The following is a 27,529-nucleotide window of genomic DNA, read 5'->3' as shown; positions in this document are numbered from 1 at the left end:
AAGTGCGGGTTGCAAACACTGATTCCTAACGGGGACACACGGGGCCTGGGCCCACCGCACGGTGACCACTCCTGCGTCCCGGCCTGTGGACCCAGCCTGGACCTGTGACCCCGCCCTGAAGGTCCCAGGGAGCCAAGGAAGTGGCCCAAGGAGGTTCTTCTTTCTTTAAAAACAACTCACTCCAGTAGCACCCACAGACCAACTCGGGCAATCCCACGTTTACCAAGGATCCTCTTATCAAGAGAGGTTCAATTTCCATGAAGACGGTACAGTCGGGGCTCTTAGGAGAAACATGTGCATGTTGGATTCTGTGTCGGTGCCAGCCAGACATCAACCCTAAGGTGTGATTTTGTCTCTTAAATTGCTCTGGAGACTTGTTCCTAAGGGTAACTATGTAGCCACATCCTCAGAGCAGGGGTGAAAATCAGAACCGAGCCGGTGACCGACACTACCAGAAAGAGCCCCAGGAAGATTCGGTCAAGGACTTGCGCTACGCGTTTCCAGTCTTGTACCACCTGCAAGAGAGAGAAGACGCCTTTCATTCAACATGCTGGGCAACGGTTCTGAATTCCTCTCAAGGCATTTAAAAAGAGCAATATTCAGATTTACAGCACTTACTTACGTTTTCAAAATGTACCTAACACATCGCCCACAATGCAGCCTCACATTCTTCCCAGTGACTTCACCAATAGTCCCCAAGAAAACCACTTGTAAATTGAGTTTATAGAAACACTTTCATCAACATTGAAGAGGTAAAATAGAAACAACAGAATTATTTAAGCATTTGTAAACTTTACTGATCCAAATGGGAAAAGCCTGATTTTTACGCTAATAAAAAGCCAGTATACTCTACTGGGATGCTTCCTGCTATCCCTATGACATGAATCAAAGTTTATAACGTAAGAATTTTTGTGGCCAAGTGTCAGGGGTTTTCTTTTCTTCCACTCCACATGTAGGTCCGGCTGCTGGAGCTGCAGAATGAGGGACACTGTCTGGTAGGAGAGCTGCCCAGAAGACAGGAAGTCATCTGGGAGAGCCCAAGTCGCCCCTGTTAGGAAGGGGAGTTTGGGGACAGTGGCCATGGGCCAGTGAGGGCAAGGTCCGAGTAGGCTGGGGAAGTCTGAAGGAGAGGGGTGAGTCCTCATGTTTCAAGGGCAAATGAAGGTCCTATTTCTATTTTATGGGATTTTGTAGGAATGGAACAGCACAGGAGCCCCCCGCCCGGGGCAGGGGGTTACAGGAGAGGTCACTGCCACAGGAAGCTGCGGGAACAGAACCTGGGTGTATTCCGTACTCACAGAGGGTCAGAAATAAAACTTGTGGGGGGGCACAAAGAAGATAGATTAAAATGTTAAAAATGTCAACCTTAAATTGTGGGATTATTGATAATTGTTATCTTCTTATTTAGATTTTTCTGTGTTTTCTACATTCCCTATGTTGATCACTGATCCTGTGTTACTTTTATAATTTTTAATTTTTTTACTTTTATAATTAAAAAAATTATTTCAATCTCCGTATTAGTATTTTTAAAAGATGTAAAGAAACAAATAGAGGTCGGGCGTGGTGGCTCACGCCTGTAATCCTAGCACTCTGGGAGGCCAAGGCGGGTGGATCGCTCAAGGTCAGGAGTTCGAGACCAGCCTGAGCAAGAGTGAGACCCCATCTCTACTAAAAAATAGAAAGAAATTATCTGGCCAACTAAAAATATATATAGAAAAAATGAGCCGGGCATGGTGGCGCATGCCTGTAGTCCCAGCTACTTGGGAGGCTGAGGCAGGAGGATCGCTTAAGCCCAGGAGTCTGAGGTTGCTGTGAGCTAGGCTGATGCCATGGCACTCACTCTAGCCCAGGCAACAGAGCGAGACTCTGTCTCAAAAAAACCAAAAAACAAACAAACAAAAAAAAACAAATGGAAAAGGAACTATAATTTAATAGCTGAAATGCTTGTTTTACAGCGGCAGTTTTACTTTTCTAGTGCTTTAAAAAAAATTTTTGAGAGGGGAAAAACCATGACAAATTGTTAAGAGAGAGGATAAACTAGCAGTATTTGTGAAGGCAAGATAAAATGTAGAAGGATATTTCTAAAAATAAAATTCATCAGTTTGTTTACGTGACCAAGCTCTTGGCACTCATTTACATCAATTTTAAGGTAGAATAATTGAACCCTACAAATTGGTGAAAATGTATAACTTGTTTTAAACAACAGACCAGTTTTTGTACTGAATATATTTGTATGTCAAATAATATTTCCATTCCATTGGAGAAGGACCATTTAAAAGAAGGATAAAGATGAGAAGAATAAAGATGATAATCAACCTTTATGAACTTCTTTCATAATCACGAGGCCAGTCCACGTGTGCCAGGCACACTGTGCGTGTTTTATATTTTATGACATGTATTTTATTCCTCACAGTAACCTTTCAAGATAGGTTTTAGAAAACAGAAGCTCAGGTTAAGTAACTTGTCTCAAGAATGGACTCAGAGTGGGAGCTGAGCCCAGAACTGTTTTAAGTCTGAAATCCACACTCTCTCCCACATTTGTTTTAATCTGTAAACTAAATGGCCGCATTCTCTAACCTCACTAAAATATCTGTTGTAACACTACATTTTATATTAATTTAAAGATAGGATTCTTTCTGGTTTTTTTTATTTCCAAATACCATGGATGAAAATATCTATCGTCCCATGAAAAATGAAAGATAAATCATCGGAGACCAGGATAACCAACTATGTACAACTGAATTATTTAAAATAGAATTGGGGCTAATTATAAGGGAAAGTGCTGAATGTACAGTTGCTTACTTTTGCTCCATAATGTTTTTATGAACTAATTCCTAAAAATTTATGCTAAAATTCTTATTTTATGTCTGGGTTTGTTTTAAATTGTATCTGTGTAAAGAGGATATCTAATAATGTCACATTTCAAACAATGACAGCATTTTATTGAAAATAGATGGCAAAATATTAGTCTGCGGCAGAGCTCAATGGCGCGTTACTGTGAATATCAGTTTACTCACCTGGCGGATGAAATGTTCTTTCCTCACGTGGCTGGAAATGTATCTAATGGAGTCCGCAGCCTTTTCCAAGACAGCAACCAGAACTTTTTCCCCATCATTTGTCTGTTTCTGTTTCTTTTTTTCTAGAACTTTACCTTTCACTACTGGTTTACGCTCATCTTTATCTAGGAGAGAGTAGTGATCCACGTGGTCTTTCATGCAAAGTAATTTGGGCAGTTTTTGCAGAAAGAGCCTCTTCACCCAGGGAGCCATGGGATGGTATGTTGAGGAAGATCTATGGTGAACGTTAATTACAAAAACAGTAACAATGATTGACAAGGTCACGAAAATCATAATGAACAGCAGGTACTCTCCAATGAGAGGAATGACTTTGGAAGAAGATGGGATTATTTCTTCAATCACCAACAGAAAAACTGTCAGAGAAACTAAGACAGACGTTGACAATGAAAGTTTTTCTCCTTCGTCAGAAGGTAAATAGAACACGAGAACTGTTAGAAAAGACAGTCCCAGGCAGGGTATGATCAGGAAGAGAGTGTAAAACAGAGGCAGGCGCCTGAGAACGAAAGAGTAAGTGACGAATGGATACGAATAGAAACCATCTCTCCTGTCTCCCCTCATCCCTTTTGCATGGAGTATTTCCCATTCTCCATTATCAAAAAAGTCTTTTCTGTCAACATTTTCATCTATCAAAATGAGGTTGACCATGGTACCATCGTACGTCCAGGATCCAAACTTCATGGAGCAGTTCTGTTGGTCAAACGGGAAAAATGTGACATCCATGGTGCAGGAGCTTTTATAACTGGCAGGCGGAGTCCAAATGACAGTTCCATTGGATTTCACTACGACCTTGGTCATGAGGGAGCCTTCAAAACGTCCGTCTGCACTGCAATCAAAGCAGTTTCACTGTCAGGCTTAGCTGAGCGCTCACTAGTTTGGGTTTTTTCCCCAGCACTGTACTGCCTGTATTTTATTACTTTTCTACTACAGGTCAAACAATAGTTTAAAAAGAAACAGTTTTTTGTTGCTTAACATTGAATGTTTTTCCTAATTATTTTGCCCAAATCAGACTTTTCTATTCCTAGTGTTAATCTGACCAGTATAGTTTCTTCTGTGATACTTACTTTTCAAAGAGAACGATGTCAGGAAGCCAGAGAGACTCTGATGGAACTTTGATTGAGTTAATTCCTCCATATTCATCAGGATTCCAGCGTAATTTGTGGTCTGTCCACTCCTGCATGAAATTAGTATACTGTAATTTCATGAAGAAAATTCAAGGTATTAGACCTTGGGTTCTTCAAGTTTCTGTTAGTTTGCCAATGCATTGTTTTAAAATTAAAGGGAAACATGTCCGGGTTAGACCTTGTGACCCTGTCTGGGATTCCGCACAGCACGTGGGGTCTGACCCAGCCCAGGCCCACACTCCTTGCCTGTTTGGTGTTAATATTTCCAAAATCGCCACATCTACCTCACAACGAAGAGGCTCGGCAACTGCCACTGATTCATAATCTGTCTTTTCAGCCTGTTTTCTCTGAAGAAACAAAAGAAGAGCAATGAAGACTCTAACCCGGTTTATTCTAGGAGGGCTGGTCCAGTGATGTTTTTAATGTCATCATAATGGCTACAGATGATTTTGAACATCACTCAAGTGTCTTAGACAAACATCCACTCAGGATGTTAATATGAAACATCCAGTATCCACTGACTGTTCTTGATAACATGATAACTTTTATCCAATAAAAAAAATTTCCCAAGAATTTTCCCTTAATTTTTAATCAATTTATTTTTTGAGCTCTCTATTACAATTTTAAATTATACTCCTAATATTGTTAGCCTCCAGATGCTTACATATTTTTCTTCATAAGGATGAAGTCACTTTGCATGTTTTATGGGGGCTGATGAATCCATATAGATAAACCTGACCATCCATCGATCGGATTAGGAAGGTCAAGCAGGTGATGTGTGGGTGACCCAATCACAGCACAGTGGCCTTTATTGATTTATTTACTGACATTGAGATAAACAAGGAATGAGTGGACTTAATTAAAAAGATTTTGGATACAGAATCTTATGAAATCTGACCTGAAAATTAAATTCTTCTATTCCACTGTCCTTCAAGTGGATAGTTGAGTAATTATACAGGATAATGTTAAATGACATTTCAGAGAGTTAGGTGTGCATGCCCAGTGTGAGGCTTCCTGGAGCTCGGCGATGCCAACTTTGTCATTAAAAAATCAGGAGTCAGCAGATGGAAGACTTAAGTGGATGGCAAAATACTGAAACATGTATGATGCCCTAAAAATGACGGAACTATACACCCCAGATAAGACATTATCTTAAACAGTATTTTTGAGACTTGACTTTTAAAGAGCAAATTTTAAAAAATATTGGCTTTTAAAAAGCTAGAATCTAAAGTATAAAAATCACATGACTATTTACATAAAATCTTGCATATGAAGACTGCCAATTTAAGAGCCCAATCTAATAAAGTATTTACTATGTTCACTTGGTACCCACAGGCTTCATTTTTTCTTCCCCCTCTGCCCATTTTGAAGAACAAATATAATTTCCTCCCTACGAATAATGTGCCTCCTGCTAGGAGACTCTTACCATTGTCCCAGGTCTGAATCTCAGAGATGCTGGAGGGAACGAACCCATGGTGGCATTTTTTGTTTGTTTCACTTCCACTTTATTCACCTTTTAAAACTTTACTTACAATAAAATTCTCTCTTTTTGTGTACAGTTCTAAATGCAGTTGTTTAACCGCTACCACCAATAAGACACCAAAACAGTTTGTTGGCCCCAAAATTCCCCCTGTGCTGCCCCTTTGTAATCAACCCATTCCAAGTTTCTAGCCCTTGGCAATCCCTGATTTTTCTGTTCCAATAATTTTGCCTTTCCCAGAATTTCATATAGGTGGAATCATAGATTGTGACTTATTGACTTAGCAATGCATCTAAATTCTTCTGTGTTGTTGCATCAGTAGTTTGTTCATTTTTATTAGTGGGGGGTTTTACATTGTATGATGTACCACAGTTTTTCCATTCACCAGTTAGGATATTTGAATTCTTTCAAGTTTTTGATGAAGCCACTGTAAACATTTTATATAGTTTTTGGCATGAAATAAATTCTTTATTTTTCTTGGGTAAATAGGAGAGAGACAGCTGGGTTATATACTAAGCATATGTTTAACTTTGTACAAAACTTCCAGACAGTCCTCCAGCGTGGCTGAATCACTTTGCACTCCCCTCAGCAGGGTATGGGAGTTCCAGCTGTTTTTCATCTTCTATAGCATTTGGCATTGTCACATTTAACATTTTAACTATATTATAATAGATGTGAAGTAGTATCTCACTGTGGTTTTTAACATGCATTTTCCTAATGGCTAATCATGCCTGTCTTCATGTGCTTATCTGCCATCCATATATCTTATTTGGTGAAATGTCTGTTAAACTCTTTGCATATTTTTTAATGGGTTCTTCGTTTTTTTTACTGAGTTTTTAGTTCTTTATACATTCTGGATAAAAGTCTTTTGTCAAATATTTGATTTACAAATATTTTCTCCCAGATTTTTTCTCTTAAGAGTGTCTTTCACAAACCGAAGTTCTAAAAGTTCATTGTCAATTTTATATTTCATGGATTGTGTCTTACCTAAAAAATCTTTGCCTAACCCAAGGTCACAAAGATTTTCTCATATGCTCTCTTCTAGAAATGCTGTAGATTTAATATTTACATTTAGATCTAAGCTCCATTTTCAGTTATTTTTTTTATTAAAGTACAAGTATGGGTTGAGTGAGGCTCATTTTCTTTTGCATATAGATGTCCAATTGTTCCATCGCCTTTTGTAGAAAGGACGGAACATTCTCCGTGGAATTGCCTTTGTACATCTGTCAAAGACCCATGACCCACGTGTGTGGGGCTACTCCGGGCTCTCTGTTCTGTTTCTCTGGTCTACGTGTCTGTCTTTGCTCCAGTATCACACGTCCTGGTTGCCACAGCTTTATGTCAAGTTTTGAAATCAGGTAATGTGAATCTTCCAACTGTGTTCTTTCTCAGAGTTGTTTTGGCCATTCTAGTTCCTTAGCATTTTCACATGACTTTTTGAATCTGCTTGTTGCTTCTTATAAAATATCTTGTTGAGATTTTAATTATGATTGATTTGAATATATAGATAAGTCTGGAGAGAACTAGCATCATGATATTGAGAGTCTTCTGACCCAGCAATATCATTTATCTCTGTTTATTTATGTCTTCTTTGATTTTTTCTTTTTTTAGTCAGTGTTTTGTAGTTTTCAGCTTACTGACCCTGTACGTACTTGGTTAGATTTATATCATAAGTAGTTCATGGTTTATCGGCGCTTAATTAAAAAAAAATTTCCAGTTGTTCATTGCTAGTGTATAAATATACAATCAACTTTTGTATATTGCTTAGCTCATTTATTTTTAGGAGCTTTTTGGTAGATTTTTGACATAGAAAATTGTGTCATTTGCAGATAGAGAGTTTTGTTTCTTCCTTTCTAATCTGAATGTCTCTTGTTGTTTTTCCTCGCCTTGATTCACCGGGTGGGACCTCCAGACGGCAGTAGGCAGGAAGAGTGAGAGTGGATATCCTTGCCTGGCTCTTGATTTTGAGGGGGAGCATTTACTTGCTCATCATTAAGTATTAACATAAATTAGATATTGTGTTTTTATAAATGCCTTTTATTAGATTAGGAAAGAATCCTTCTATTTCTAGTTGGTTGAGATTTTTCTTTTTAAATCATGAACAAATCCTGGGTTTTGTTAAAAGCTTTTCAGCACCTGTTGAGGTTTATTTAGTCTTTTAATATGTTTTTTTTCCTTTTATCACATGGTTTTTCTTCTTCAGTCTTTTAATGTGATGAATGTCATGCATTTTTTAAAATGTTGAACCAGCCTTGCTTTCCTGTGATCAACCCCACATAGTCATGATGTATTACGGTTTAATATTTTAAACTATGAATATAAGAAAATATAATATTTTCTCTTTTTGTGGAAGAAAAAAATAGGTCGACCTCAGCCTCATGGACAATAAGGATGTGTTGGCAAGAAGAGTGCTGCTCTAATGTTTTTCCTGATTTTGTTTGAATTAAAGTCAAAATACAGGTGAGGTTTCCTTGAGAAAAGATGAAGGCAATGAAATTGGTGGTGTGTACCTTTGTGCTTTTGCTCCTAATAAAGCATTTTCAAATCTTTTTTTTTTATAGGAGTGAAAATACATCCTAGTAATGATACAACAAAGAGGAGAACAAACCACATATTTCCCTTTTACAACTGTGAAATGCTTTTTACCTCTGCTTTGGGAAGATGTTTAAGTAATTATTTAATAAAACTGTGGTACACTTAAAAACATCATTTTTGTTACTAATAATAATGCTAATAATAATTTTTAAAGTGACACTTATTGATAAAGATGATGTGTTGATGACATGCCAGGTGTTGGTCCAAGTGCTTTATATTTATTAATGCCACTTTTCTCAATAACCTCTGAATTGCCTATTATTATTGCTACATTAGATGAGGCAACCACAGGCAGAGAGTTCTAGTACCTGTGCAAGGCCGCGTGGGCAGTCAGGAAGGGAAACGGGATTCAAGGCTGCTGAATGGGGAGCGTGGTTTGTGCAGTCACAACTGCAGAGGCGCCGTGCACACCGGATCTGATGTGGAGGGCGCCTCCTAGAGGTGTGTCCAGAGCCAGATCCTGCCCGCTTTTACCTGTCCCCACGGCCCAACATGCTTCAACAGTTTCCATCCATCTCTCTGTGGCTCAACCCTCTCTGGATTACGGGGCTCACAGCCATAAAGCCTATCAACTATGTGCTCAGCTAAAGCTGTAGCTAATTCCATTTCCTCCCTGTCAAAGAAAGAAAACAACAATACAGTTTTAATGAGCTGGCCTGACTGCTGAAAGCTCTGTGTAAAGGAGGCGGTCGGACAAGCAGCCGCCCCGCGTGGGCGCGGGAGGGGCGGCGGGCCAGGCCGGGCGCGGAGGCGGCGCGTGCGCAGAGCTTTCCGGAGAGGAGGAAACTCGATGCGGCAACACACTGGCCGTGGCTGCGTCTGCGGCCTCAACCTTGGCCGCCCGTCTCCGGGTGGGGGATCGCGGCCTCCGGTCGGGGAACCCCTCACTCTGCCCTCCACCCGCGACCCCGGGTGCAGCGGACGCTGCTTCTGCTCCGGAAGCGGAAGCGGCGCTGCCTCCCCGGCCCGCCCGTCCGGCGGCCGCAGGCGGCGGGCAGCCGCGTCCGAGAGGGTGACCGGGACTTCCGAGACCGCCGGAAAGGGGCAGGCCGCCCCTGCCGGAGCCGGCACCCCGGGGGCGTCCGAGCCTGCGGCCGCGGCCTCCCGCCTCCGCTCGCCGAGGCCCGGGGAGGACGGGAGCCCGGAGGCGCCGGGGAGGAGCCCGGCCCGGGAGCGTGGCGCGAGCTGCCGGGAAGGTCAGCCCTTTCACAAATTGTTCTCGGGGAACTGGGGCAAGCCCAGGGGAGGGGTTTTTACGTCAGAAAGATTAGTCTTGCTCACCTGACCTCCGACAGCAGCACCAGCAGCTGTGGCCGGAGAGGTCGCAGAGGGAGTGGCTCCTCGGCCCACAGTGTTTGAGCAGTCATTCACTCGACAAACCTGCGAGGCACGTGCTGGCCCTGGGCACGGCTGCCCGGTCCTCCTCGCCTGGGGCTGACTCGGATAAGTCAGCCAGCAAGTACCCGGTTTGCACATATGACACACTCAGCAGAGTACACAGCGGAGGGCTTTCCGAAGGGGTGACATTTACACTGAGACGTGCAGGGGGAGGCGTCAGAGCAGCGGGGGTGGTGTGGGCAGGGGGACAGCCTGAGGGAAGGCATTGGGGCAGGAACCGGAGGATGGATAACTGAGGGATGCTTTCCCCTGGAATCCCTGAGGAGGACATGAGGGAGCCAGAGTGGACGCAGATTGCGTCCTGACCCGGCTGGGTGGGACTTTGGCCAGGGCTGCTTACTCCAGCGCACCCAAGAGAGGAGGCACCTGGCTCAGGGTCAGAAGCCCTGAGCTCACACTGGCTGTCCTTTACTAGTCGCACCACTTAGACAAGCCACTGACATTCACTTGCAGGGCTGAGAGAGTCACTCCCCCTAGTCCTGGTGTCCTTCTGCTACCAGACCTGGGGGCCACAGAGTTTGTTTTCCCTGAGGCACCAAGCAGAGAGCTCACCCAATTCCTAGCAGGACGTGAGCCCACCACAGTGCTGGCTGGGCCCCGTGACCCAGGATGGCCATGGGTGTGGAATGGCACAAACTCAACGACATGTGCAAGGGGCACAGTTGGCACTGTCCCCCTGGTGATGCGAAGCTCAAATTCTCTGTGTTCTCTAAGGGGCTGTGAGATGTTCTGGTCACTTCCCTGTGCTCTCTGAAACCCTGGTGGCACCTGGAGATTAACCTGCTGTTTCTCCCATCTTAGAGTAAGGGATTAGAAATGATATCTCATGTTCGTGTAGTGTGTTTTAGCCAAGCCTCGCAAAGCCCTCCACAAACATCACCTCCATATCACAGCAGTTCCTGGTTTGAGAGCCGTGTTTTTTCAGGAAACAGGACAGCACAGGATTTGTTAGAGCCAAATATCAAAGTTGATCTATGACTAAGAAAAAAATGGAAAAATACTCCAAGTCTAGGTTTCTTAATTCAGAAAAGTGCAATTTCAAATCCATGTCAAATATACATTGTAAAGCTGGTGGCAGGCACCCCTCCCCTCTCTAATGGAAAAAGAAGAAGCCCCCGAGACCTGCCAAGGACAATGCCTGCAAGGCCCAGCTAAGTTAAAGAATAGCCACACCTGGATGGTTACCCTGATAAGAGTCTCGGTTCCTGGAGTCCACACATACCACCGGCCCCTCCTATTTCTCAATACCCACCCTAAAAGTGCAACAAAGAAATTCCTCACTCTTCGCACCAAAATCTTCCCGCCAGAGATACCCCATTCCTCAGCCCTAAAAACATATGTAAGCCCACTCAGAACTTCTGGGCGATGCAACTCTTGGGGCCCGTGAATCTTGCTTGGGAGCGCCCAAATAAAGCCTCATTGCTTACCCCTTTCAACTCTGCTCGGTTTACTTTCTCTGGCACCAGCCTATCCAAAAACCTTACATTTGGTGCCGAAACCCGGGAGGGGCGTTTGGCTGCGCCACCCCCTTCCAAAAACTCTCGCATTCTGGACTGGGACCTCCACTGACTGCCTTCGAGTCCCTGATTGATGATCTCGGCCTGCGTGAGTCACCCCATGTTATCCCAACCCAGATCCCCCACCGGGAGCCTCCGTTCCCTCCAGGAAACTGTTCCCTGTCTGTTAAACCATGGGCCCACATCAGAGGCGTCCCCGTTCCAGGGGAAGAGGCTATTCGGGGACGCCTGAATTCCTCTCACCCCTTTCCGTGTGAGCACACTAGTCTCGGGTGGAGATGTCCCCCCAGACTTTTGCTGCCTCCATAGCCAGGAAACTGTTCCTGGCTGTTTCCCCATTCGGGTTGAGACAACATGGGTAGCCAATCCTCTAAAATTCCCCGTGAGATGCCCCTGGGGTGTCTGCTGGCCAATCTGAAGGCCCTGGATTTAGACATCCGGCCCAAGCACCTCAGTCTTTACTGCAACACTGCCTGGCCAATGTATAAATTGGACAATGGCTCCCAATGGCCTGAAAATGGGACTTTCGATTTCAATGTTCTGCAAGACCTTGATAATTTTTGTCACAGGAACAGCAAATGGTTGGAGATCCCATATGTCCAAGCCTTTTTCTGTTTGCACTCCCGTCCTTCTCTCTGTCTGACCTGCCACCCCACAGAAGTCCTCCTTGTGCGGGATCCCCCAACCCCCTCTGGCTCTTCTCCCTCTAACTCTCCACCAGGCGTCTCCTCAGATGCCCCTTCTGCTTTCTCCGATCCACCTGACTCTCTCAGCCCTCCCCCCACCTGACCCCCCACCATACCCGGGTGCACCCCCTCACCCTCCCACACCATCCCACTGCTCGCAACTGACGTCTCCCGTCAGCCATCACACTCGCTCCCACGCAAATCGCTCAGACCAGTCCCTCCTCTGTCCGTTACGGGAGGTGGCGGGCGCCGAGGGGTCGTACGGGTGCATGTTCCCTTCTCCCTTTCTGACCTCTCCCAGATTGAAAAAGCCTAGGTTACTTTTCTAATGACCCTGTAGCCTACACCAAAGAGTTCCGCTACTTGCCACAGGCATATGACCTTACCTGGCATGACATTTTTGTTATACTGTCCTCTACCCTTACTACTGATGAAAGGGAGCGTGTCTGGGCAGCGGCTCAGGGACATGCTGACCAAGTCCATCTTACAGACTGCTCTATGCCAGTGGGGGCCGAGGCTTTCCCTCGCAAAGAGCCGGAGTGGGAATACCAACTCGACTCCCCAGCCAGCCAGGAGGGCAGGAAATGGCGGGACTGCATGTTGCAGTGTGTCCTTGCCGGCCTCCAGGCCGCTGCCCACCTCCAGGCTCCTGCCCACCATGCTGTAAATTATGACAAACTCAGGGAAATCACTCAAAGGGCAGACGAAACCCCCCCGGCCTTTCTCAGCTGCCTTACAGACGCCCTTATCCAATATACCCGCCGAGATCCTACCTCCCCCATGGGGACTGCTGTCCTTGCAACTCACTTTATTACTCAGTCCTCCCCTGACATCAGAAAGAAACTCAAAAAGGCAGAGGAGGGCCCTCAGACCCCTATCCGAGACCTGGTGAACATGGCATTTAAAGTCTTCAGTTCCCGAGATGAGCAGGCAGAGGCCCAAAGGGAGGCCTGTGTCCGCCAAAGGCACATCTGCAGGCCCGAGCCTTGGCTGCAGCCCTGAGGCCGGCGGGACTCGCGAAACCATCGACCTCGTCTAAGGCGACCAGCCGTGCTCCACCAGGCACCTGCTTCAAGTGCGGTAAGGAAGGTCACTGGGCCAAGCGGTGCCCACAGCCACGTCCACCCACCAAGCCTTGCCCGGCATGTGGTTAAGAGGGACACTGGAAAAGTGACTGCCCCTTGGGACAGAAGTCCAGAGACTTCTAGGCCTGCAATGGCAGCTTTGGGTCTGGCTGCCGAAGACTGAAGAGGCCCCGACTCAGTGACCCCGATAACCCTCGCCGAGCCCAGGGTAACAATCAAGGTAGCGGGTAAGGCAGTGTCCTTTCTGGTTGACACGGGGGCTACCTACTCTGTCCTGCCTTCCTTTTCAGGCCCTACTTATCCTTCCCAGGTGTCGGTCGTGGGTATTGACGGCAATCCCTCTCAACCCCCCACCACCAGTCCCCTAACCTGTCTAATAGATGACCGTCCCATCACCCATTCCTTCCTTATCATGCCCTCCTGTCCCACTCCACTATTGGAAAGGGACTTACTAACCAAGCTGGGCACAGCCCTCCACTTTTTCTCCGGAACTTCCACCCTCCTTCTTCTCTCTCTCTCTCTCCAGATTCCTCAGCCCCGCCCACAACCTCTCCAGCTTTACCGAGTCCTACGTACCCCCTCCCACCAGAACTCATAGACCCCCAGGTTTGGGACACCTTCACCCCAGTGGTGGCCACACACCACACCCCCGTCCTCATTCGACTCAAAGACCCCTCATCCTTCCCTTCCCGGCCACAGTTCCCTACTTCACCAACCCACCGCAGAGGTCTAAAACCCATCACAGAACGTCTTCTGCGCGAAAAACTTAATTCCGACCGACTCTCCCTATGACACACCCATTCTCCCGATAAAAAAGCCAAATGGCTCCTACCAGCTAGTCCAGGACCTCAGACTCATTAATGACGCAGTTGTCCCCATACACCCTGTAGTGCCTAATCCCTACACTTTACTCTCTCATATTCCACCCTCCACCACCCACTTTTCTGTCCTGGACCTCAAGGACGCTTTCTTTACCATTCCTCTAGACCCAGCCAGCTACAATTGCTTTGCCTTTACATGGGAAGGTCCCGACACAAACGTCTCGACAACTCACTTGGACTCTCCTGCCCCAGGGGTTCAGGGACAGCCCCCACCTCTTTGGTCAGGCTGTCGCCCAAGATCTTCTTCAATGCCCTTTACAACCAAGCACTGTCCTCCAATATGTGGACAATTTATTACTCTGCAGCCCCTCATACTCCGACAGCCGCACACACACTGCCTCTGTACTCAACTTCCTAGCCTCTAAGGGCTACCGGGTGTCCCCCTCCAAAGTCCAGCTGTCCAAGCCTACTGTCACTTACCTTGGACTTAGTCTCACCCCCACTTCCTGTCATCTCACTGTTGATCGCCAGCAGGCCCTCCGCGACCTCCACCCTCCCACCACTGCAGAACAAATTCTATCCTTCCTCGGGTTCATTAGTTTCTTCCGACACTGGATCCCCAACTTTTCTCTCCTGGCCAAACCCCTCTGTGAGGCAGCACATGATGCCTCTGCTGGCCCTCTGTGAAACCCTCAGGCTGTCTGCTGCACATTCCTAAAACTTCGCGACTCTCTCCTACAAATATCCCTTCTAAGACTCCCTCATCCTGAAAAACCCTTTTATGTCTGCATGGATGAGCGCCAGGGCCTGCCCCTCGGCGTCCTCGCCCAACTCTGGGACCTGCTCCCATTTCCACCCCAGTGGCCTACTTATCCAAACAGCTGGACACCACGGTCCATGGCTGGCCCCCCTGTCTCCGCGCCTTAGCTGCGGCCACTACTCTCACCAGGGAGGCCCTGAAACTCTCCCTGGGACAGGACTTACATGCCTTCTCCACCCACCGTTTACAGGACCTTCTAACTCACCGCTCTGTAGCCCTCCTCAGTCCGTCTGGACTACAGGAATTCCATCTCTCTTTTTTTGTTTGTTTGTTTGTTTTTGAGACAGAGTCTCACTTTGTTGCCCAGGCTAGAGTGAGTGCTATGGTGCCAGCCTAGCTCACAGCAACCTCAAACTCCTGGGCTCAAGCAATCCTCCTGCCTCAGCCTCCTGAGTAGCTGGGACTACAGGCATGCGCCACCATGCCCGGCTAATTTTTTTCTGTATATATTTTTAGTTGTCCAGCTAATTTCTTTCTATTTTTAGTAGAGATGGGGTCTCGCTCTTGCTCAGGCCGGTCTCAAACTCCTGACCTCAAGCAATCCACCCGCCTCGGCCTCCCAGAGTGCTAGGATTACAGGCGTGAGCCACCACGCCCGGCCTCCATCTCTTGTTTATAGAAAATCCTACCATTACTTTATCTCAATCCCCAACTCTAAACTCTGCCACTCTGCTCCCCATTCCCTCCCTAACCCTGTCCTCACACTCCTGCTCAGAAATGGCTGAAGCCTCCACTACCCCTAGACCTGATGTGTCAGACAAGCCCCTTCCTACAGCGGACTTAACTTTCTTTGTTGATGGCAGCTCTGTCACAGGTGAAGATGGCAAACGCCGGGCAGCCTATGCCATTGTCTCTGCCTCTCAGGTAACAAGCCTCCTGTCTTCCAGAGGGCACCACCTCGCAAAAGGCAGAACTCACTGCTCTCACTAGAGCCTTACACCTAGCCCAAGGCAGGATTGTAAATATTTACACAGACTCCAAGTATGTGTTTATGATAACTCACTGCCATGCTGCCATATGGGGAGAACGGGGCTTTCTCTCCACCAAGGGCTCCCCTGTTATTAACACCACCCTTATCTCCCGTCTGCTTTAGGCCCTTCAGTTAACCACCCAATTAGCTATCATACACTGCAAGGGACACCAGATGGACTGGTCCCCTGTCACTAAGGGAGACAACTATGCTGACACTGTTGCCTGCAGCCTAACATCCCCAAAACACCCTAGTCCGGCTCCTCTTCTTTTCCTTCCCATTCCTTCCCTCCAACCTCGCTACACTCCAGAGGAGCGCGACAGCCCTCTCACCCAAGGGAGATCAACCACCACCGAAGGGTGGGTCCTTCTTAAGGACAGCAAGCTGGCTCTCCCTAAGGCACAGGCCCTGGAACTCGTTGGCCAGGTTCACTCCTCACTTCATATCAGCACTAAGGGTCTCTCCCACTTCTTACAGCCTCTATTTTCACACCCTTCCCTGTATTCTCTCATCAAAACTGTTTGCTTGGACTGTGACATTTGTGTCTCTGTTAACCCTCAAGGGGGCCTCAAACCCCCTGTGTCCACCCACCAGATGCATGGTCACCTCCCCGGACAAGACTGGCAGGTTCATTTCACTCATATGCCGCCTCACAAACACTTTAAATATCTTTTAAACACTGGTAGATACATTCAGGGGTTGGGTTGAAGCTTTCCCCACTGCCAACAGAACTGCTAGAGTTGTGGCCTCCACTCTCATCGAGGAAATTATTCCTCACTTTGGCCTTGCTTCCTCCATTCAGTCTGACAATGGCCCTGCTTTCATTTCTAAGGTAGTTCACCATGTCTGTGAGGCTCTCGATATTGAGTGGAAACTTCATGTTCCCTACAGGCCCCAGTCCTCAGGGAAGGTTGAAAGGGTGAACAGAGTAATCAAAGACTACCTCACCAAACTCATTGTGGAGACCTGCCAATCATGGCTTGACCTTTTGCCCTTAGCTCTCACCCAGATCAGGGCAGCCCCTCGGCATCCTACCTACCTTAGCCCTTTCGAACTGATGTACGGCCGGCCTTTTCTCATTAACCACCATCTTCCAGCCCAGCCCCCTCCTTTGGCCTCCTATCTCCCATCTCTCTCTCTCTTCAGGCAACTTCTCCGGGGCCACCCGGACAGATATCTACCTCAGCCTCCAGAGACCAACTCTGATATCTCTCACACGGGTATACAGCCTGGTGACTCGGTATTTCTTAAAACCCTTCACCCTAAGCCCCTTGAGCCCCAGTGGACGGGGCCCCACACAGTCGTTTTGACAACACCTACGGCTGTAAAACTCCAAAACGACCCTACCGGTTGTTGACATCACATCTCACGCATCAAAAGGTCCTCATCTCAAGATGCTTCCCCGTCCTACTCCTGCCACCAGGTGGGTCCCACTAAACTCCGTTTTATGCGGGCATCTAGGCTTCCTGGCCCTTCCAACAGCTGCTCCTGATCCAATATATGTCTGGAGATTTCAGGTACGCGAAACCCTTCCCCCGGGAGGCACCCGTGTGGCCGGCTCTGCTGACTGCTCTCCAAAAGGCTGTCAAATGGCCCTTACCATTCCCTTGTCCCTGACATCCATTGACGGTGCCCGACTCCCGGCTCTATACTACCTATAAGACCAAACTTTTCACTATTGTCAGGAGGAGGCCGACGTATATGGGGGGTGCCTTAAATTGTCATGCCACTTCCATAATACTAAAAATCCAAAGGGATGGCGGGGTTATAATTATAGGACATATGGGTGGGGGCCTAGCACATTCTATTTCTCAGACAAAAATAAACTTCAACTAGATATCCTTGACCCTTGGGACCAGCATTGGGAAATTGGAGTCACAGGCAAAGTATACTGGAAAATGCACGACTATTACCCTTCAGCGACTATTCACGTCAGCCGTGAATACGTCCTGGCCCACCAGACACAGGTTCAAATATCTATCAACATTCTGGAGGCGGAACAAACTCTAGCAGGACAACTTTCCTCCCGCCCTAAACATCCCCCTCTTACCTCCTGGCTAAATATTATTCAACATACCCTTGCCTTCCTAAACTCCTCTGAAATAATCTCTGATGTCTCCCATGGTTTCCTCTGCGCCTCACTTTAGCGACCCCTACTGGCTGCTGTCCCCCTAAACTTTTCTAACCCCCAGACGACTCCCTCATTGGCTCCCTCGTGCTCCACTCCGCTCACTTGTGTTCCCCTTTGGGAACCTGAGCCCACAGGCCAGCCTTACGCGGATCACATATGCTTTCATACCTCCCACGCTGACCCCAACCTACAACTTCATGGATGCTGCCTCACCAACCATACTGTAACCACGACCACCTCTTCTGTTCCAGGACAGTTCTTCTGGTGCAACGGAACACTTACCCGCTGCGTCAATACATCCACCCCAGGTCCTTGTTTCCCTGTCATGGTGGTCCCTCAATTAACTCTATACGGCGAGCCTGAATTCGGGTGGCTTCTCCCGGGACCCCGCTCAAAACGAGCCATCTTCTTGCCTGTCATGGTGGGTCTCAGCTTGGTCTCCTCCATCGCAGCCTCAGGGCTTGCGGGAGGCACTCTGGGCCACAGTGTCATTTCTGCCCAAGACTTTGCAGATCACCTACAGCTATCCCTGGAAACCACGTCCATGTCACTAGCTTCCCTGCAGAGACAACTGACTTCTCTGGCTCAGGTAGCTCTCCAAAACTGGAGGGCCCTGGACCTATTAACGGCTGAAAAAGGAGGAACCTGCATTTTCTTCCTCGAGGAATGCTGCTACTACATCAATGAGTCGGGCCTTATAGAGCAAAACATAGATATTCGACACCCTGAGCAAAGAACTGCACCACTGCCACTGGCAGAATACATCCCCCCGCAGATGGATACAGTCCCCACTAGCCACCTGGCTGTTACCCTTAATAGGAGCCATTGTCACCATTTGCCTAATCTTTCTCTTTGCCCCGTCTTTTACAGTTTCTCCAATGCCGCCTGCAGGAATTATCCAGAGTGACAGTAAATCAGATGCTTCTTCACCCTTACTCTCCCCTTCCAGTCACCCCTCCACCAGCCGACTCCGGCCCATAGCCCCCACTACGCCTCTCAAAAGCAGGAAGTAGCCAGAAAGACCACGGCGCCCTATTATCACTAAAAGGCCAGAATGTAAGGCTGGTGGCGGGCACCCTTCCCCTCCCTAATGGAAAAAGAAGCCCACGAGACCTGCCAAAAACAATGCCTGCAAGGCCCAGCTAAGTTAAAGCATAGCCACACCTGGATGGTTACGCTAAGAGTCTCGGTTCCTGGAGTCCACACACACCACCAGCCCCTCCTATTTCTCAATACCCACCCTAAAACTGCAACAAAGAAATTCCTCACTCTTTGCGCCAAAATCTTCCTGCCGAAGAAACCCCCATTCCCCAACCCTAAAAACATATATAAGCCCACTCAAAACTTCTGGGCAATGCGACTTCCCGGGTCTCTCTCTTGGGGCCCATGAACCTCACCTGGGAGTGCCCCAATAAAGCCTCATTGCTTACCCCTTTCAATTGTGCTCGTCTTTCTTTCTCTGGCGCCGGTCTATCCAAAAACCTTACATACATATTCCCTTAAAATTATCTTTTCTTACATATATTACTTGAACTATCACTAATGAATGTCTAGCTAAACCACAACCCAGAGCCAAATGTTAAACCTAAATCATAAGACTTTTTGTTTTCCTGTAAATAAAATCCTCGAATTATTTTTACTTTAATACTAAGACCAAAAGATAATGAGATAAAAGATAGTAAGGCCTTGCTATTGCCTTGATTTGCAGCTGCAAGGACGTCCCTGAGAGCTCCAATTATCCTAGTCAGATGTGAGATTCTTAAAGCCAAATCAGTGTTGATTCATTTATTTTAAAGACAGCAACATAACATATTATATGTCTCACATGTCCATTAAATCCATAAGTTCTTAAGGCCAAGAAGTATGGTTTGTCATTAAGGATGAAAAAGCTCACAAAAGTGGCTAGAGGGAGTGACATTTATTGAGCTTGTCACATTCCTAGTGACACTGCTGAGTAGGCATTGCCTCTATTTTATAGGTAAAGAGACTGAGGGCCAGAGAGGTGAAATGACTTGCCCATGTTTACATAGTAGGCCTTTGACCCCTATTCAATTCTTACCCAGGGTTCACTTGAATAAAAGCTCCAAGCTTGGCCTGCCTGGCTAAGGTCTGAGTGAGGCTACAGCGAAGCAAGGAGAGTAAGATGCATCATCGTTATAAATTCAATGCATAAATTTATAAATGCCTTCCAGGTTGTGGATGAGAGTGAGACCTTTGGGGCCGTCTCCCAGACCCTGAGGGCTGGCCTGACCCTTCCACAGCGGTTTGTTTCTTACTTCTCCTCACAGACCAGCTCCAGGGGGCTATCCCACGAGGCCTCCATCATGTTTGCTGAACTTTCTGTTGATCTAAAACAGAAATCAGCTGTTGGAGAAATGCCACTAGTTTAAGATGTCGGGCTTGGCGGACATTCTGCAGTTTTACTTTCCTCAGGATGGTCATTGGGATAGGAGGGCAGACTGTGTCAGCCGCAGTGAAGCCAGGTCCCTTAATGGCCTCATTGTCTTACTGGAGTTTGTTTCCACAGAGCCCAGCTGGGGCCTAAGGTGGTACCCTGGGCAGAGCAGGCTCTCAGGAAATGCCTGCTGAGTGAATTTGCATTGGTTGTCATAGTGATTATTCATATGGTAACATCTAGGTAAAGGGCCCACCCTAGTGTCATTAATAAAAAGGTCAGCTGCATTTTCTGTTTCCTCTAAGGTGCTCGTGACGCAGTTTTCCTGACCTTGGATATGACCCTGCAGAATCCGAGGGGCTGGGGCATTGAGTACTTCCTCACCTAGTTTCAGTGAGTGAGTCAATGTTAATAATATATTTATGGTTTATAGGGTTTTGATTACTCTTTGGAAGTACAAAGGAGGAAGGCAAAGGAGTTTGCCAAACAAAATCAATAAAATAAAAATAGATCCATGCAGAAGCCTTTCTCTGGGTGTCGCTAGATTTGTGCTTTGGAAAGGTCTTTGCTTGGGAAGACAGAGAGGAAGGTCTAAATATGCCAGAGAACTCTGGAAACAGAGGACAAGGCAGGAGAGTCAGGTGGAAAAGAAGCGTCTCAGTTGTTCGTGTTCCTTTGTCCTGTGAGACCTGAATCAGACACCTCTTCCCCTTGGAAGCTTTCACTGACTTTCTCCCTGTCTTGTGTACGTGCATCATGGTGTTTATCCTATCACAGGAATTACTTTTTACATAACTAACTCTTGTCCTCTCTCTGAAGGCAGGGCTGTGTCTGACTCATCTTTATATTAATAGATCCAGGATCTAGCAAAGTGCCTGGCACTTAGGCTCTCAGGAAATTGAATGGGAAGATGAAGTGAACCCTAACTTCATTCTCTCCTATCTTTCTATGCCAATTCCGTGCAATGTCCCAGAGGCTGAGGAATCAAAGCCTCAGAAGACTGGGGTGAAGACATAGACTATACAGAAACAGTTACCCAGAGGGGACCAGGACACCCCTGTCAGCTCCCTCTGGGCTCAGGCAAGAGAATGACTCTGCTGTATAAGCCCAACTTCACTTAACAGTGTGGAACCTCAGACAAGGCCTTCAATTCTCCAGTCCTCAGTTTCCTCATCTGCAAAGTTGGAATAATAATAGAACTTACCTTATAGGGTGGCCGTGAGAATTAAATGAAATCATTCCCATTGTACACTCAGCACAGTGCCTGGGCACTTAATAAATGCTCAATAAATCTTAGGTAGTATTATTATTAGCTGTTCTGGAACTAAGATCTGTGTAAAACTCCAGTAAGTTTTATAAACATCATTTTTATATTGCCTTTTCCATCCCTTTTCTTTTATCCTTTTAGCTTTAAAAAGCTTTAAAAAGTATAAAAGTAACATCATGGCCAAGCTCAAATGCCTCCTCTTCCATGCAGCCTTCCCTGCTTGACGCCCAATGCCATAGAATCCACCTTGCTCTGTCCCAAATTGTTTGCACCATTACACAGACTTGCTAACTAACATCCCCTGTAGCATCTCCTGCTCCTGACTCAGTCACTCTGGCAATGTTCTCTGCATCTCTACGGAACGTGCAGCTGCTGCGGCTGCTCCTGTGATTTAGAGCTCAGCTTAGTGTGTAGTGAGGAAAGGCCCCAGCCAGGAGTCAGGAGGCCCAGAGTCCAGCCAGATGAGTTACTAGACTGCTCATCTCTGTAAAACGGGGCAACGGTGTCCCCTTTCCTAATGCAGGCGGTTGAGAGGTTTAAACAAGGTAAGAGACATGACAGCCCCTTGTGAATCCAGTGCAATTAAAGTCTATCATTCTCATCACTTCTATTAAGTAGGAACTTGTCAGCAGGCTGACCGTTGCAGATGTCACCTTGCTGCACTCCTACAGATTTCCTTTGCTCTGTTTTGGGTGTACTGGATTTTTAGGATTGGTTTCAGTCTTGATCCGTGGGCATTCACCAACCAGGGTACTGGGATTCTGGTGGCACAGCTTTGCCGGAAGTCCTTTCCAGAGCCGTGGCTGAGGCCCAGGGAACCAGTGGCTTCTACCCCTCATGTCTAATGTTGTTCTCTGTGGCCGAAATGCCCCTTGCTTTCAAAATCACAAGACAAGTGAGAAGCACCTACTGTCTCAATATTAAGACCAAGAGTCCGTGGACCACTGTTGTATGTCAGAGATTAATAAAAGCTTGATCTCCAGGAACAGTTGGGGAAGGACATGTGTGTGAGGAAGGAAGAGATTTTTTTGTTTATTTGTTTTATTTTTGTTAACTTCCTAAACCTGTTTACAGTTTAAGAGAAAAGTGCAGGTTCTTCTCTCCCTGCCAGCTCAAATGGAGGACTTCTTACTGGGCTCTACCAACTCAACGTTCTAAATGCCAGAGTAGGATGAGGCACTGAGGAATAGACAGGTCTATAACAAGGTATGTTTATTTAAATTGTATTTTTATATATACATTCTCAGCTTATTATTAATATTCTCTCCTGGATATTTTTATTTGCAGGTAAACAATATGCAGATCCACTTCACAACTTGCTAACACATCTACCAATTAAAGAACCAGAGCAATAGAAAGTAATAAAAGTTATAATAATCCTCTAACTCTGATTAAAGTTTTTGGGTGGCAGAAATTCGATGACACAACTAAAGCATAGGAGCCGCCTCAGTTTCTTTTATTCATTGTTCCTGACAAACCGTTAGCAGAAAGGACTGAACAACGTCTACAAAACCCGAATAGATGACGCACGTACTCCGACATAAACAAATGAAAGGCGTCATGTGCGTGTGTCACAATTAAGTGAGATATTTAAAATAACCCTAGCAGGAATATTTTAAATCTATGGACAGATTAGGCAATAGCTGGACATTCATTACAAAACAAGTAATTGCAGACCAAACAAAAACAAAACATAAGCAATTAAACCAACTTCTCACCTATTAGCAAGCATCAGTATCTTCTCACCCTAGTCTCAGTATGTACGAAACATCGCTGTGTACCCCATGAACATGTTCAATTATTATTTATCAATTAAAAATTAAAAAATATTTTCTCCTGGCACACAGCATATGTGAAATCGGGTTTGCACGGGAATTATTTCCTGACAGCAAGCCCGTCTGGCGGGCGCCCCCGGCGGGAAGGCAGGCGCTGCCGGCTCAAGGCTGTCTCTGCGAAGCTGGAAACACCATTCAAAATGCGTTTCATTATTCTGTTCTGGGCTTCACTTTGTCCCGAAAGTGACGGGGGGCGGCTTCTGTCCCCGTCTGGCTGTGGACCCGGCTCTGCCTCAGGCGGGACAAGCGCCTCGGAGCGGGTCTGCCTGGGGAGGGGCAGTTCAGCGTCGCTGATCTCCTTCCCCAGCTGCCGCACCCGAACCCCAAATGGGGGCGAGAGTTGCCTCTTGGGGTCTCCTTTTTCTCCTCTTCAGGTGCCCCAGAGCACGGCCCGGCCTCACTGTCGCCGAGCGGCGACTTCCACCCCGCGAGGGCCCCGCCCCGCGCAGCACTTCCGCCCCCGCAGCGGCCGCGCGGAGCCCGGCTCCCCGGGGCCGCCGGGCCTGGTCCCCGACCCGGAGCCCGGCTCCCCGGGGCCGCCCCGTCCCGGTCCCCGACGCGGAGCCCGGCTCCCCGGGGCCGCCCCGTCCCGGTCCCCGACGCGGAGCTCGGCTCCCCGGGGCCGCCGGGCCTGGTCCCCGACGCGGAGCCCGGCTCCCCGGGACCGCCCCGTCCCGGTCCCCGACGCGGAGCTCGGCTCCCCGGGGCCGCCCCGCCCCGGTCCCCGACGCGGAGCCCGGCTCCCCGGGGCCGCCCCGTCCCGGTCCCCGACGCGGAGCCCGGCTCCCCGGGGCCGCCCCGTCCCGGTCCCCGACGCGGAGCCCGGCTCCCCGGGGCCGCCGGGCCCCGGTCCCCGACGCGGAGCTCGGCTCCCCGGGGCCGCCGGGCCTGGTCCCCGACGCGGAGCCCGGCTCCCCGGGACCGCCCCGTCCCGGTCCCCGACGCGGAGCTCGGCTCCCCGGGGCCGCCCCGTCCCGGTCCCCGACGCGGAGCCCGGCTCCCCGGGGCCGCCCCGCCCCGGTCCCCGACGCGGAGCCCGGCTCCCGGGGCCGCCCCGCCCCGGTCCCCGACGCGGAGCCCGGCTCCCCGGGACCGCCCCGTCCCGGTCCCCGACGCGGGGCCCGGCTCCCCGGGGCCGCCCCGTCCCGGTCCCCGACGCGGAGCCCGGCTCCCCGGGGCCGCCCCGTCCTGGTCCCCGACGCGGAGCCCGGCTCCCCGGGGCCGCCGGGCCTGGTCCCTGACGCTCACAGAGAACCAAGAACGACGCACCCTTCCTTCCCAGCGCCCTCACACCTCCCCCGCGGCGCGCGTCGTGCCCCCTAAAATAGCCATTTGGGACGGGAGCCCGTCTCAGGAGCAAAGAGCTGCAGTGGCTGGGTCGCCAGACACAGCCCTTGCATGGAAATGTACCTGTTTGAGCCACACGTTGGTCGTCATCAGCTGGTTCTTTTCATCCTAGGGAAATGACAATTAAGAAAATGTTGTAAAATGAAATTAAAGAAAGTTGTGTTTTTGGAGGTTTTTTTTTTTTTTTTGCTTTTTATCAGAAAAACCTATATGAGTCTTATATTTGAGGTGTTCGAAGTGCAAAAGATTGTCAACTTAACAGTTAAGTGGCACGTGATCCTGACAGAGTACGGCTATTTTGCTTAAAATGAAAAATAATAACTAAAACAAGTAGCAGGCCACTGTGGCAACGACCCAGAGGGCACTTTAAGGGTAGAAGGAAATGTCAGCTAAACAGGAGGCGACTGTTGGGTGATTTTCTAGACGAATGCCAGGGCATCATGCCAGCCAGGGTGGGTGCGTGTGACGTGTGTGTGGTGGGACAATGAATTTGGGCAGCGTGGAAGGATTATTCTGGGGCTGTGGGGACCAGAGCAGGACAATTGTGCTGCATTTGGGGCGCTATAGGTCAATGACCTCCCCCAGGGACACAATCGTGGCAGAAATGCAAGCCCAGCAGGAAACCAGCAGACAATGTTAAGGTAGGGGTGAGTTCAGGAAAGGTGACGGCAAGGATGGCCCTTGCCCTGGGCACTGCTGTCACGGCCCTGTCTCCCTGAAGGCGCCCCGCCATCCCACGGCACAGCTTGGGAGGAGCCAGGATCACACTGGGTCAGCCTGGGCTCAGCCCCCTCTGCAGCTCCCCGGTCCCCTCCTCGGTGCTCAGCAACAACCATCCTAGTGACCGTGCCCACCCCCAGCAAAAAGGCCCCACACCAACAGTGTCACAATGAAAATTTACACCATGACAACTCCTCATTCTTCCTTCAGGTCATCTCACTGGCTTCTTGGGGGCAGATTTTTTTTCTCACAGTGAATTATTTTAAAAATTGAAAGTTAGACACAAGGAAAGAAAAAATATCTTAGACTCACAAACAGGTTAAAGAATGCATGCTTTTTTTTTTTTTTTTTTTAGCTAAGTGCCAAGGATTACTCACCACGTCTACGAGTTGAGATATTTTCAATCCAAAATGCACTTTTATGGTGTCATTGGAATGTAACACGGGGCGCACCCATTTCTGATAGCCTTGGAATAAATGTCTGAGGAGGGCGTCTTCATTTTCGGCCATTGAACTCAGTCCTGCAGCGGCTGCAAAAGAATCACGAGGGGCCGAATTGATGGGAGAGGCACGACCCTGGTGAGCATCCTGTGGCCTTAGCCGTCATGTTTCCAAGCAGCCCACTTGAGCGCAGGCGGCTCCGGGAGCACAAGGCTCCTCGGGAGCCCATTCCCTGCGCCCACGCCCAGCTTCCTCCAAACACAGCTGGAGACAGACTCCACCTGCCCTGGGACTCCGATCTCTCACGACGCTGCCATCGGGGTCATGTGCACCAAAAGGATCATGTACAGCCACCCCCTGCCCCACCTCCCTGCAGACATGGCCTCTGCCCACGAGCTGTTCTCTGTCCTGAATCTCATTTCTCTCCTGCACGTCCCTCATCACACTCTGTTCTATGTTTGTCGTGTCTGCCTTCCCTTGAGCTCCGTGATAGTGGCACAGTGTCCGTTTTATCTGGTCATGTTCACCCAGCACCAAGAATAGCGCCCGGCCCACAGCAGGGGCTCGTTCTAATACACACTGGATGAACGGCTGGTGATGTCCACGCGTAAGCGCAGCCACTGGGCACCGAGCAGGTGCCCCACGGTTCTCCTGCCCTCTCCTGAGACGTCCTTCCTCATGAAGTTGTCCTTGCTTGTATGTGACACTCCTCTCAGCCCCTCCGCGTGCGAGAGCCGAAAAACACTCTAATTTGAAGTTGGGGAAATGGCTTAGGAATGCAGCCCAGGAGTATGTTTTGTTTCTTTTCAGTGCCATGCTATCAAGTTTAAATAAATATATACGCGTGTGTGTATGTCTGTGTGTATATACGCATATATATGTGTGTGTGTGTATGGCCCCTTTTTATATATTCAGCACTCTGTTACCTGCACCACAGGAACTCATCCTGAACCGTTCGTCTATCATAGCCTTTTTTTCCCACTGAGACGCACATGTGGCAATGATCTCATGGGAGGCGTAGCCCCAGGTTCATGCAGTCAAAACCCAAAGATTCCTGTTAGGAAGAAAAGCGAAACGGCTCACCCCGCCTGGGCACAGGAGCGTCGCGTGAGGGAGGGGCTGTGCGCTCTGGGGGGACCCGCCCTTCTCTTCCACTCCAGAAGGAATATTAAAATGCAAACAAGTGGTAGGGAGAGGTGTAACCTTACATTTGTGCTTATTTATTTAAAAAGTTAACTGATCTCGAACCATGACAGCTACTATTAGTACCAAGAACGGCATTAGGAGAAGATAGCTGGGCAGCTGCCAGGGCAGAGGTCTGCAAAATGCCCTAAAACCTTACTGGCAATGCCTTCTAAGGGACCACGTGTCCACTTGCCCTGCGGAGATCCCTGGAGGCATCCTTGGGTCCTCTCTTTCTTTCCTACCCCACATCTGGCCTTAACACCCTTCACAGCACGTCCCAGCCCTGACCGCTTCCTGCCATTCCACGGGCACCGCCCTTAGGACGAACGAACTCTGTTCTCTCTCTCTCTCTCTCTCCCTGTCTCTCTCTCTCTCTGACTTCTGTGCTGCTTCCTAATGGTTTCCGCTCTCACCCTTTTAACAGTCCCCTTTCCACTAGCTAGAATGATCTTTTAAAACCAGAAGAGTGTTATGTCAGTTCCCTGCTAAACTCTCCACATGGTTTCCCATCAAACGTGGAAAGAGACACCCCAAGTCCTCACCATGGCCTCCCAGACCCCACATGGTGCTGCCTGTGCCCCCTGCCCTCTCCCACGCTGCCCCACCCTGCCCCCAGCCCCTTGAGCCTGAATTCTCTTC

The 27,529-nt window shown here is 48.4% G+C and overlaps 1 protein-coding gene across 1 annotated transcript; it reads right to left on the bottom strand.

Moving 5' to 3' along the window:
• Positions 1 to 380: 380 nt before the first annotated feature.
• CHRNB3 (cholinergic receptor nicotinic beta 3 subunit) lies at positions 381 to 25,934 on the bottom strand. The gene is made up of 6 exons (XM_045535240.1): positions 25,889 to 25,934; positions 25,643 to 25,794; positions 24,609 to 24,653; positions 4,139 to 4,248; positions 3,720 to 3,900; positions 381 to 515 (listed from the first exon to the last, which is right to left on the bottom strand). Exons 1-6 carry the CDS (start codon positions 25,932 to 25,934, stop codon positions 381 to 383), a joined length of 669 nt encoding a protein of 222 aa, XP_045391196.1.
• Positions 25,935 to 27,529: the final 1,595 nt, after the last annotated feature.

The sequence above is a fragment of the Lemur catta genome, chromosome 22 (assembly GCF_020740605.2).
Source record: "Lemur catta isolate mLemCat1 chromosome 22, mLemCat1.pri, whole genome shotgun sequence".
NCBI lineage: Eukaryota > Metazoa > Chordata > Mammalia > Primates > Lemuridae > Lemur > Lemur catta.
Note: the sequence above shows the minus strand (reverse complement) of the source record. Positions and strands in the feature narration are given on the sequence as shown.